General features: G+C 38.1%; 1 protein-coding gene across 1 annotated transcript; it reads left to right on the top strand.

The window, feature by feature from the left end:
• The first annotated feature begins 8,694 nt into the window (after nucleotides 1–8,694).
• Nucleotides 8,695–13,439, top strand: LOC129919170 (uncharacterized). Its single transcript, XM_056000021.1, has 4 exons — nucleotides 8,695–8,765; nucleotides 8,830–9,044; nucleotides 9,087–9,442; nucleotides 13,191–13,439. The coding sequence occupies exons 1-4, from the start codon at nucleotides 8,695–8,697 to the stop codon at nucleotides 13,437–13,439; spliced, it is 891 nt and encodes a 296-aa protein (XP_055855996.1).
• Nucleotides 13,440–13,647: the final 208 nt, after the last annotated feature.

Raw genomic sequence — 13,647 nt, 5'->3', positions numbered from 1 at the left:
TCTGTCTGTCTGTCTGTCTGTCTGTCTGTCTGTCTGTCTGTCTGTCTGTCTGTCTGTCTGTCTGTCTGTCTGTCTGTCTGTCTGTCTGTCTGTCTGTCTGTCTGTCTGTCTGTCTGTCTGTCTGTCTGTCTGTCTGTCTGTCTGTCTGTCTGTCTGTCTGTCTGTCTGTCTGTCTGTCTGTCTGTCTGTCTGTCTGTCTGTCTGTCTGTCTGTCTGTCTGTCTGTCTGTCTGTCTGTCTGTCTGTCTGTCTGTCTGTCTGTCTGTCTGTCTGTCTGTCTGTCTGTCTGTCTGTCTGTCTGTCTGTCTGTCTGTCTGTCTGTCTGTCTGTCTGTCTGTCTGTCTGTCTGTCTGTCTGTCTGTCTGTCTGTCTGTCTGTCTGTCTGTCTGTCTGTCTGTCTGTCTGTCTGTCTGTCTGTCTGTCTGTCTGTCTGTCTGTCTGTCTGTCTGTCTGTCTGTCTGTCTGTTTTGCTGTTGTTGGTGTTGTTGCTGAACATCGTGACTTTGTGGTCAAACATTTGTACGTTCCAGCCGTACCAAGGTCGGGTCCATCTGATGTTCTCATCGATATGTTTGGTATCTCAGCTAATAAAATTGTCACTGCCGTTACTGAAGTTTTGAAGCTATAAGGATATTAAGATAAATTAATAGCACAACAACCCCAGTTAAAATGATTTATATCTATTTTTTTGCAACAACATTCAGTTCTTCACAGATTTTTTTAACAGACACACCGAAATTATAACTTGCAACAGAAGATGCACTAATTTCAATGTTTAGTTCCGCCGTTTTGCCCACTTTTTTACAAATTGGGACCTAAACAAGTCTGTCATTTTTATACGTGCTTGAAACACGTAAAATGCATTATCTTACCTTACCAACATTGAAAAAGAACGTTTGTCAAAATACTTTTTTCCCTCAGAAATTAGCACTTTTTATACAAAAAATGCAGCCTCCAGCCTAATACCAACTATATGACTGACATTGACCATCATGAGATTCAATATAATATACTTATTAAATTACCGTCCACTTCCTTATTTTATATTTAACCAATACAGATTATTCGCAGTTAACAAAAACAAATCGTTTTATGAAAAAATTCATACAGAGCACGCTGTATTTTCCTTTCTTGTGAGCATTTCAGTAGTCGAAGTCACAGATCAGATCACAGTTTAAATACAAATCTCAAAATAGGAAGACGTGCGCGGAATAAATGAAAAAAAAAATCGTAAGTGAAAAAGTTAATATTGATATTTAAAAAAAAACAAACAAACAATAAGAAACAAAATTAAAATTAAAATTCAACGTACAAATGGCCAGATGATAGAAAACGAATAGGGATCACAAGGGACCAAAATGTTAAGGAGAGGCGGTTGGTTCAACTTCTGGAAGAGTGGATGAGGAATAGAGATAGAGTAAAGTAAGTACCATTGCTTCCTATAGTTTATAAAAAAATGTTTGTCTCTTAAAACATTCTAACTTTTTTTTTATTTGCAATTTTTTTTTTTTGTTCAGATTCCAAAGATGCCGTCCATGCACACCATGATGTGTACTTAACTCCGATCCAAAACACTGTTTTAAAGGACAAGAACATGTTTTAGAGGGCAAGACACGATCACAGACTCGCAGGAGGCTTTTTTCTTTACTTGAAAAACCCCTTCAGAGGTGGACGACCAGCTGGAACACCTTAAAGCCGATGATACAGCATTCTACGATGGGTTCCATGCTCAAATTCCTACAATTTTTTGCCAAAAATTAAATGGCAATGAGCTTTAAATGTATGTAATTATGTATATTAATATAAAATTTTGATCAAAAGTTAAATTGAAATTCAAAATAACACATGCTTTTATCTTTATGCTATAAAGTTTTCGCTCCGCTCCACTTTTTTTTGAATTTCAGGTTCTTATTCCAAAATTTAGGGAAGAAAAATTTATTTAAAGTAAGTATAATCTACCAAAAGAATAATTAATACAACGAAAAGTTTCGTTAGCTAACGCATATTTTTTTCGTATTTTAATTAAAATTTTTATAAGATTTACGAAAAAAATCGTTAGCTAACGAAAAAATTACGTTGATTGATGAAAACATTCATAAAATGAACGAAAAGTTTCATTAGCTACCGAATATTTTTTCCAAAATTTAATCAAAATTATCATAAAATTTACGAAAAAATTCGTTAGCTTACGAAAATCTTTACGTAAATTAAAAAAAAAAATACATTAACTAACGAAAAATATCATATTTGGCGCACCGTATTTTGATTAAATTTTACGTTAATTGATGAAAAAATTTGTAAAGTGATGTAAAAATTCATTAATTTTTGTTTGAAAATTTTTATGAAAAAATTTCATTAAAATACGACAGTTTTCGTTAGTTGATGAAGAGCTTCATTAACGTATGAAAGCCATTTCGTTGGGCCAATTAAATTTTTCATCGGCTGAAAATTAATTAAATTTTCGTTGGCTCAACGAATTTTTTCGTTGTATTTACGTAAGGATTTGGTTCAGTGCACAAGATTACGTGAATACACAACAACAACAACAATCACAACAATTGCAACAACAAGCTCCAATCAATGCACAAATAACACACCGGTCACCGGTACAATCTCCGCACAAGACAACAAGAAGCCAGAGAAAAGAGAAAAAAGAAAAAACAACAACCACCCACAAACCAACAGTCAACCAGTGACCACGACCTTTGTATATAAAATATAGATTTTATATACAAAGACCACGACAAGTGTAACCCTGTTCGATTCGAAATGCAAAACGAACAAACTTTAATATTTTTAATTCAAACAGCACATTTTCAAGTTTATGCCTACTATCAAAACTTTTGTAAACAAAATTTGGCATGACAGTTTTGTTTAAAACTCATTTGCGTATTTTTGAAGTTATACTTCTTTTGCGAGGGTGGGTATAAAAATTTTCTTTTTGACAAGAACTGTCAAAGGGATTATCTAACTAGGTGCGCCATCTAGATGCAAAAGTTGGAAACCCCATGGACTAATATGGAATATGAAACAAAGGGTGCGTGTTAAGAACATCTGGATGTTTCAATGATTAAGCTGTAAACGCATTTGAAAAAATTTCTAGTGTTCATTACACACTGCGATTTAAGGCAGTGTGTGAATCGGGTTAAATATTTAGCCGAGGCTAAGTTTGTGACACTATTGTGGTTAATAAAAAAAATGCAGCTGTTAAAAAGTTACCCTGCTCCGGGAACCGGTTAAGTTTTTATGTTCAGAGGATAATTTTTTTGCAGAAAGATTTAAGGCTTGGCCACACCGGAGACCGGAGGGTACATGCGGTAGCGGTACGGGTAGGTGTATGAAAAAAATTCCAAACTGACACATCAACGTTCAGATGTGGAATTTCATATAAATACCCGTACCGCTACCGTATGTACCCGGCCAAGCCTTTATGTTTTTTTTTTTTTGATAAAAATAATAATCAAAAACTGAAAATAAAGAAAGAAAATTAGGAAAGTAAATACAACAGTATGAGTGTGTATTAGGGAACCTCAATATTTTTGACTATTTATTGATGATGATGAAAAAAAATTGTTAGTGAATGTAAACATAAAAATATAATTCACACTTGGTGTTGATGGAAGTTTGTAAATTGTATAAATATTTATAGAATAGGCGCATCCCACCAAGAAAAAATCTCTGAGGGCTAAATGTCATTTTGAAACAAAATAATTTTGTGAGACAAGTTTCTAGAATGAATCCAATATTTTTCTAATCCAACACTTCAACTCAAACTTCACAAAAATGCAAAGTTTGTTTAAACACTCATTTGTGATAAAAATTATTTCAAAATAAAGTATTTCGTGAATCATGCGCAAAATAATAACATTTTCTTCAATTTTTTTCATGTTCTTAACACTTTTATAACTCGGCCATTCCATTCGCATTTTTAGCACGTTTTCACGATTATTATCCAGTTTATCTCGGTGAAGAAGCAATATTTTTTCTTGAAACTTGGTGGGTCTCAAGGGCTAATGATAAATTTGAAGTTCTTGAAGTTTCAAGAAAAACCAATTCAAAATAGCTAAATTACTAACAGACAAAGACGGTAACGAAGAAGACTTGTACGCGTCTTCTCCGTTACCGCTTTATCTGTGAATAATTTGGCTACGTTTAATTAGTTTTTCGTGAAACTTCTAAAACATCAACTTTATAATGAGCCCTTTAGACCCACCAAGTTTCAAGCAAAATAATTGCTTCTTCAACGAGATAAACTGGAGACAAGGTCAACATGTCTTCTCCGTTACTTTGGAATGACCGAACTGCACACCACCTAAAAACAAACGTCAAAACAATAAGGAAACAATTTAAAGAAAGGGAAAGAAAACTGAGAAATTAATCCAAAAAATGTTCGTCTCAGAAATCTCCGAAGAAAAGTGAGAAAAGTGAGTTTTTCAAGATTTATGTATGTGCTTGTGCATTTGTATGTACAAGCCGACCCAGCCTTCGAAATTCGAGTGCCAATTTCTTTTTTTTGTTTTTATTTGCAACAATTTTGAACACAATTATACCAAAATAGTTTCTTTATTTTTTATTGTATTTGTTGTTGTTTTCTTTCGATTAACTACACTTTTTGAAGACAAAATACACAGGAATATATAATATTCCTACTTTTTGATATATTTCAAACCTGATTTAGATGTTTGTTGAACTACGTTTAAACTAAGCTCAACTACGTAAAAAAAGTATCGAAAAAGAAAATGCGAAGTGTAATTGCCTCAAGGGCATTGTGTTCGCACCTTGCATTTTGGGATTCAATTCAACCTGTTTCATGTTCCATTCGTTCAAGTTCCATCATTCAATCATTCAACCTCCACCAAGTTCACTCAAATTTGTCATTCACACATCACATTCAAAATTCTTTTGTTTTTTTTATTTAGCCTGTAGAAGTTTAAATTTTTTGGAAGGGAGAGGGCATTATTTATCGCACAAAATAAAAAAAAATGTCGGTGGTTTTTCGTTTTGTGGAAAGTTAGTTTTAGATAATAACAATTAAATAATAAAACTGAATGATAAGTGTTGTGCTAGTGAAAAATATTATTCAAAGTGTTAAAATGTTTTTTTTTTTTTGTGTGTCAACATTGTAAAATGTTGTTTCCATTGGCTTTTTTATTTTTGTTTTTCATTAATTGTTTTCAGAACCATTCAGGCTTGCCATGGGAACCAGTGCTGATTTAATTGTTGTTGTGTGAATATTGAACAAAAAATACAAAGTCTGTCTTGAAATGGAATACCTACGAATTTTTAAATTTTACAAATAAAGTATAAAGCCCGAATTTTTTTCAAGATTCACACAAACGCAATTTAATCAGCACTAATTCACATGGCAAGCCTGAATGTTTCTGAAAACAAATAATGAAAAACAACAAAATAGCCAATGGAACACAACATTTAACAATGTTCACACAAAAAAAAAAACATTTTAACACTTTAAATACATAATATTTTTCACTTCAACACTTGTGCCCTTAATTATGAAAGTGGACTAAGTCACTTTCAAAAATGGTCTCAAATCTAGCCTTAAAATAATTATTATTTAAGGGGTAAAGTTTATTTGAAAGCAAAATTGCAGTAAATAAACTTCTTTATTGCTTTCTAGTGATTTTATAAAAGAAACATAATTAAATCGTTATAAGAAAATTATTATGTAAGTTTTTCTTTAAACAATGCAAAAAGTGACTTAGTCCACTTTCATAATCATGGGCACACTTATCGATCACATTTATTATTCAATTTTTATAATTTAATAATTAATTTTCCACAAAACGAAAAACCACCGACATTTACTTCTTTAGAAATTATGTAATAAGACATTTTTTTACATCATCCTTATTTTATTTCCTACCTAAGGGTGATATAACATTGCCATATTTGAAAGTGCAGGGATATGATCTTGTGGATTTTGCCTTTTTGAAGTTATATTTCTTTTACGACGCGTCGCGACCAAATATTTACTTTTTAACAAGAAATATCAAAGTAAATCAGTAAATCAATCATGGTCTGAACCTTAGTGAATTTCTGTGAGACAGAAGTATAACTTCAATCGCGTGTACATGTGTACACACACGCTTTTTTTTTCGTTTAGTTAGAGTTCGTAATAAATGCTCTCTACGCAAAGGACCAAGTTTAATGGCAATCAATCCACCTATTGGATTCGTGTTTTTAAAAATAAACATATACATATACAAATACACTAAATTACAAACAAAACCATAAGGATGAAGTTAAAATTGTTTGTTTGTCAAACTTGGTTTAGGTATATTTAATCAATCCATTGAGGTCAATTTACTTTAAAAACCCAAAACTACATTACCAATTATTACCTTTTAATTGCATTTTAAAATCTTGCTTTCAACTAAAAAAGTCAAAAATGAAGAAAAAGTGCTAATATTTGAAAATGTACAACAGAGATGTTGTTTCTTAACAAAAAAAATACAAAGATGCATATTATCAAAGGATTTTACCTCTACTTTATTTTATTACAACAAAGTTTGGACCTCCGGGTTCATACACCAAATGCCACCTGATAAATAAAAAAAAGTAAAAATTCTCAGTTATTCATACATTTTAGGTTATCATTAGTTTACAGACAATGCACTTACTTAATGGAAGATCTGATTTTGGAGGGCTTAGCAACATTTATAGTCAATTTGTTAAAAGAGGTATTTTCGGGTCAAATCCAGTTGCAGGATCTCACCACAAACATAACTCAAAAATAACCTCAATGTTAGAAAACTTGAAAATGAAAAACATGGACAAAAAAGCTAACGAAAGTATAGATATACGTTCAAGTGTCACCAGGTGTCGGGACTGCCGGCGAGGGCTTGGCCTCGAAAGAGGCTAAGTCGCCAGTGACAAAAGTTAGCTCGGCGGAAATGAAGAAAAACGCTGACAAAAAGAAAAGGAAAGGTGAGTCGACCTCAGCCTCCAGAAAGACTGCAAAGTGCAAAACTGGAAGCCGGCGAACAACCACCAATCCAAACCCTGCTACCTTGGTAGCTCCCACCAGTGGAAGTACGGCTGTCTCTTACAGTACTACTGACACCCCAAGCACTAATGTAGATAATTCTACGGGCCCTGAAGGGGATGCTATGACTGAAAAACGGACCGTCTCTTACGAATCCACCATCAAAGTCAAAGCAAACCCCTTCAGAACACGTTGGTTACTCCACTCCCTGACGGAAGTAAGGCTGTCTCTTATAGTCATGCTTCCGCCGAGGAACACAGTAACAGAATTGCTATTCCAAATTCAGAAATAGTTAACTCTTTGGGTCCGGAAGGGGCTGTTTTGACCAGTAATACGTCTGTCTCTTACAGTCTCACCTCTAGTCAAGGCAGACCTCTTCCTGACCCTAAAAGTGCTCAAATCCCCAGCGGCAGTGTAGCTGTCTCTTATAGTTCCACCTCCGCTGGAGAGGAAAGCAAAACAGCGTCCCGTAATGACATAAGGAACGCAAAGGGGATCTATAGAGCATTAAGTTTGATACCTATAGCCGAACGTTCCCCAGAGCAATCCAGCAAGTTAGAATGGGCAAAAGCTATTCTCAGTAAAAGATTGACCAGCAGCGACTTAACGTCAAAGCGACAAAGGTCTGTTGAAGATTCCGTCTCGGAATCTAAAAGACAAAAAAGTGCATAATTCCAGCACTCACACTAGGAAAGACCTGTCCTTTAGTGATGTTCTTAAGGACAAGTCTATCCTCGCAGTTATCGATAGAAGTAATGTCGATGGCATGATCTCTTTTGACCGTTGGACGATGGTCTCAAACAAACTGCAGATCTCCTACTGGACTCTCATGATGGAGAACCCGGGTGAGCCTGCAGTTGTTGAGGACGCAGGATGGCACCAAGGCCGCGTCAAGCTCGTCGCATTTGGTGACAAGAGATCATGCGATCTATATAAGCTTGCTATCAGCAGACTAGAGGGGCTATGGCCTGATGCAAGACTAGAGGTTGTGGCAAGGGAAGACATTCCTTGCAGACCTAGAGCTCGCATCAGTATCCCAGCTGAGCTAGCCTGCAAAGATACTGTACTTTAAATGATCCAGTTTGGAAATCCATCCCTACCCACTCACGACTGGAAAGTCGCAAAGCTGGAGGAACCAACGGGCCCTTATAGATCGGCAATAATTGTCATCAATAAGGAGTCGTTGACTCCCCGAACCAAAGTCAGATAAGGTTTGGATGGACTTCCACAACCTTAAGGATCTACAAAAAAGATGAGGAGAGCGCAAAAGCTGCACCTCCAGCACTTCCGGCACCTGAGGTTCCCTCCTTGGAAGAAGATATTTCCTTAAATATCAACCCTCCATCAATGGATGTTGATACGCCGGTAATCTCCCCAACTGAGGAGGTCCCCTCGGGCTCTAAAACGCCAGCCATAATGGCTCCAATCCCAGATAGTTCCGATGTTGAGATGGAAACAGAGGACTATCTCAGCAGGATTCTACTCAGTGAAGATGAATTCCTACGTTCATCTTCTGAGTCAGAATCCGAAAAAGACCTCGACCTTACGGTGGTGGGGGCTGATCTAACTAACAGCAGCATTCATGCTCCAGTTAGTTCAGATTAACCTCCACCACTCCAAGCAGGCTTCGGCCTCCCTTCTTCTCCGAATCCACAAGAATGGGGAAGACGTGGTGCTGGTCCAGGAACCATGGATCTGCAAGTCCATGGTTCAGGGACTCAGGACTCCTGGGTACAACTTGCTATATGCATCGGACAAAGGTGACCCCAGATCATGCATATTAGCAAGAAGTAACACTAATGTATATTTACTCCCTAATTACAGCGATCGAGATGTAACCGCGGTCAGATTGCAAACTGACCAAGGAACATTCTGGATTGCGTCGGCATATCTCGGCCATGACCAACTCGGCCCTCTTCCTGGCGAAAAACTACGGAGACTTGTAGCCGATGCTGAAAGGCAAAAGATCTGCCTCATAATTGGTTGCGATGCAAACGCCCATCACACGGTCTGGGGAAGTACCGACATAAATGATAGAGGTGAGTCACTTTTTGATTTTATTTTGAGTACTAACCTGATAGTAAGTAATACTGGCAATGAACCAACATTCGTTACCAGAAACCGACAAGAAGTACTAGACATTACTCTTGTCTCCGATTCGATTCATCAAAGGATCTTAAATTGGAAAGTATCTGAAGAACACTCGTTCCCTGATCAAAGATACATCCAATTTAGTCTTAATGATGTAACTACTAAACAGTTAGCATTCCGAAACTATCGCAAAACTAACTGGAAAAAATACAGGGAAACTCTGAAAAGCTTACTTAAACCCGAATTTCTAAGTTATCCCTCAAATACAATCGATCTCGACAACAAAGTCAATGATCTCACTTCTGCCCTTAACCTATCAATGAATAACTCCTGCCCACTCATACAAGTAAGAGGAAAGCAGAAGCCACACTGGTGGAACTCAGGGCTAGAACCGCACAGAAAAGCTTGTAGAAAACTTTTCAATCTCGCCAAATCCACTAGAGATTTTTCAGACTGGGACCTTCTTCTTCCTTTTTCTCGGCGCTGTTATGATCTCGATGTCAAGGGGTTGACCTCAGAAATCGGCGGCAAGCCTCCCGGTTTTGTATTGTTCCATTTCTAAGGCCAACTGAATGCTGGTGTTTTTGCATTTGCTTGTACCAGGAGTTTTTAGGCCTACCTTTCTTTTTATTTCGTGTTGGAACGTTGTATGATATTGCTTTTTTGACGGGGTTCTCAGGATCTCTCCTTTGAACATGGCAATACCAACTGAGTCGGTCGTGTTCAATTTTTTGGGAGATGGTGTTTTTAACATGTAGGCTTCCTCGGATCTTCGTACTTCTAATTCCATCAAGCTTTGTTACTCCTGCTGTCATACGAAGCATCTTCATCTCAGCTGCCGTTTACTTACTCTCATACTTTTTGTACATTGTCCAACGTTGTGAACCGTATGTGAGTGCTGGACGCACAACTGCGGCGTAGAGCCTTCCTTTCAGCTTAGGGGGCATTTTTCGATCACAGAAGATGGCAGAATTTTCCCGCCACTTCATCCACCCTACGCTTACGCGATGATTGATATCGTCATCACAAGTACCTTCGTTATTTATCATAGACCCCAGATATTTAAACTTTTCACACTTGGGAAGCACTACACCATTCAAATAAATGTCAGGAATAGGCCTGTGTGGATCAGAAAATGGGCAGCATAGGTATTCTGTCTTTAACGCGCTTATGCGGTACCCATTACCTTCTAGAACATCCACCCATACATCAAGTGCTCGTTGCAGGGATATCGGGTCTTCACTTATGATGGCTCCATCGTCAGCAAAGAATAACTGATGCACTTTTGGGTCCGTCACTTTGCCTTCAAGCAGGTAATCAAGAACGGTAATAAAGAGCAGAGGACTCAAGACGCTTCCCTGGTGTACACCTACTGTGATTTCGAATTCTTCGGTGACTCCAGCTGCACATCTTACTTTAGTAACTGCTCCATCATACATGTCCATAATTATCCGCACATAGGTTTCCGGAACTCCTTGTTGTCTGAGGGCCACCCATATCAGATCTCGTGGTTGTCGATCGAATGCTTTTTCAAAATCAACCAATACCACATGCAAATCCTCCAAGGAATCTCGATGTTTTTCCATAATGATTCTGATACTCTGGATTGCATCTGTGGTTGATTTACCTGCAACAAACCCGCACTGATCATCAGATAGCTTTATTATTTTTCGCAGTCGGCAACCCAAAACTCGCTCAACGATCTTCATGGTGTGTGACATCAGCTTAATCGAACGGTAATTATCACAGCTTCGAGTATCACCCTTCCCTTTGTACATATATTGGAAGAAGGTAACTTTCCCTCCATTGATTAGGCATTCGATCACCTCGTATAAGCTTGGAAACAAGAACCATGAGCCATCTAGACCCGATGTCTCCCATCTTTTTCCAAAACTCTGAGGGTATTTCGTCTGGCCCAACAGCTTTTCCCTTTTTGGAGTATTTTACAGCCTCACTTACTTCTTCGACTGTGACATCGGATACTTCGCTTAAGTTAGGTGAAGCCATTGGAAAGTGTAGCCTTGGAAATTGTTCATTTAGAAGTTCGTCACAATACTGTCGCCACCTGTGGAGGATTTCGTCGTTTTCCACAAGTAGTTGGCCCTGAGCATTGTTAATAAACTTTGGCGAACAGATCTCCTGAGCATTACTTCTTCTTTGAGCGGCTATTTTGAAGATGGTTGCGCCCTTATTCACGTTTTGTCGTAGCTCTTGAATAGCACCAGCAGTCGGGGTAGAAATTACATCTAGCTCCCGATACAGGTCTTCCGTATTCTTGGCTTGAATTTGGGCACATATCTTCTTCGCTTCTTTCTTGCAGTTTCTGTATTCCACTTCGAGGCGTGACTTTTGCTCTGTATTATTAGAGGGGCACTTCGACCAAGCTTTGAAAGCCATTTTCTTTTTACTTACAACTGCTTTAGCTTCATCATTCCACCACCATGTTTCTTTGCTTTGTTGGTTGTGTCCTTTTGAAACCCCTAACAGTGTTTTGGCTTTTTCTATGCAAGTTCGCTGTAGGAGGTCCCACATACTTTGTGCTGTACTCTCTTCATTTCGAAATATATTGGTGTTGTTATACAGATAGTTTTGCATATTCGAAATAAAAGTTTCGCCTTTTTCCTTATCCAGATTATACCATTTGATCTTCCCAAAAGTCTTTGTCTTTTTGTTGTCGTTCACTGTCTCCATAAAAAATTCTGTCAGTAGGAGACGGTGTTGGTGGGCGATCGTTTCTCCCAGTATCACTTTACAATCCTTGACCCGAGGTTTCATGAAACTAGATACCAAATGGTAATCAATCTGGGTCTCATCTCCACCACTGCTGTAAGTGACCAGGTGTCGGCTTTGTTTGATGAACATGGTATTTAGTACGATAAGACCATATGTTTTGCACGAGCTCAGGATGTCTTCACCAGGAGAGTTCCTAGTGCCGTATCCGAGGCCTCCATGGCAATCTTCATAGTCTTCGTTTGTTTTCCCGACATGTCCATTTAAATCTCCGCCCACGAACAAAAACTCTTCCTTTGGGATGTCCTTAAGTAGGTTGTGAAAATCAAGCCAAAATGCATCTTTTTCCACCTGCTCACATCCAATTTGGGGAGCATATGCAGTGACAATATTCCACAACTTTCCGTTAATCACCAATTTAAGGGACATCAAACGGTCACTAGATTTCGAAATGGACAATATGCTGCCTAAGAGGTCTTTTGCAAGGATGATTCCGATTCCGTTCTTACCCTTTTCCGTTCCATAGTAGAACATCTTGTAATTTTTTGTCCTTGTATCCAAGAAACGAGCTCTTTTTCCCGTGTTACGCCATTTCGTTTCTTGGACACATAAGATGTCTACTCGCCTTCTTATCATCATCTCTTCCAGCTCGAAACTTCGACCTGTCATACTCCCAACGTTCCAACTCGCAACTATCAGATTTTGTCTAATCTGCGGCATTATTTTGCTAGCCCCCGGAATCCGTCTAGCTCTGACCCGAGCATTGCTGCTCGGTCCAATATCAGTACCATTAGTAATGGTAGTGCCTGGCGGGGTAGTGTCATTTCCTTGGACGAGTACTTCCATAATGCTTCAGTTCACAAAATCTTGCGAAACGTTGTTGTTGTTTTGTTTCGACGCGTGCATGCTCCAGTTTTGTATTTGATCTCTCTTTAACAGCACCGGTGATCTCCAGTCGTGCCAACCCAGGGACTGGCATGCACACTTTTGGGAAAGTTTACAGGTGTTAAGTGTCGCTAGGTTCACCTTGGTATTTGTGACCTAGATAAATTTGCTCATTTAGTCGCCTTTTACGACAAGCGGGGAGGCGCTGCAGGAATATTCTAACCCGTCCCTGCACAGGGGGGACTGGGACCTATACAAAGAATCCCTGAAAGTCTACAAAAAAACAGCTAAGAAAATGTAAAACATCTTCTTGGAGAAATTTCTGTGAAAAAATAGAAGAAATCAGAAGCCTCTAGATTAAGAAAAATTCTCTCAACAAAATCTTTAATGCCCAGTGCCTTGAAAACAAATAACGGGGCCTGGACCAATTCCTGTGAAGAATCACTCAATTTGCTACTAGATACTCATTTTCCAAGTAGCTCAAACATCATAAACAGAGTCGACCCATCAGTGCCAGACACAAATTCAAAAAACAATCTCGGTCTGATTACAAGAGAGAAGCTAAAGTGGGCCATCAACGCCTTCAAACCATACAAATCCGCTGGACCGGATGGTATAATACCAGCCGAACTTCAAATGGCATCAGATATTCTAATTCCCATCTTAGAGATAATTCTGAATGGATGTGTAAACTTGAAACACATCCCTGCCCTATGGAGAGAAGTTAAAGTTGTATTCATACCCAAAGCAGGCAAATTTTCTCATGTCAATCCGATAGACCTCCGACCTATTAGCTTATCATCATTCCTTCTTAAAACTTGATATCAACTTGCGTAATGTCATAGATCCCAATCTTATATCTACAGCACAACACGCTTATTGTAAAGGGAAATCGGTTGAAACAGCACTACATACTGTAGTGCGCACTATTGAATA

This window comes from Episyrphus balteatus, chromosome 4, assembly GCF_945859705.1.
Source record: "Episyrphus balteatus chromosome 4, idEpiBalt1.1, whole genome shotgun sequence".
In the NCBI taxonomy this organism is placed as follows: domain Eukaryota; kingdom Metazoa; phylum Arthropoda; class Insecta; order Diptera; family Syrphidae; genus Episyrphus; species Episyrphus balteatus.
This window is presented reverse-complemented; position numbering and strand designations above follow the sequence as displayed.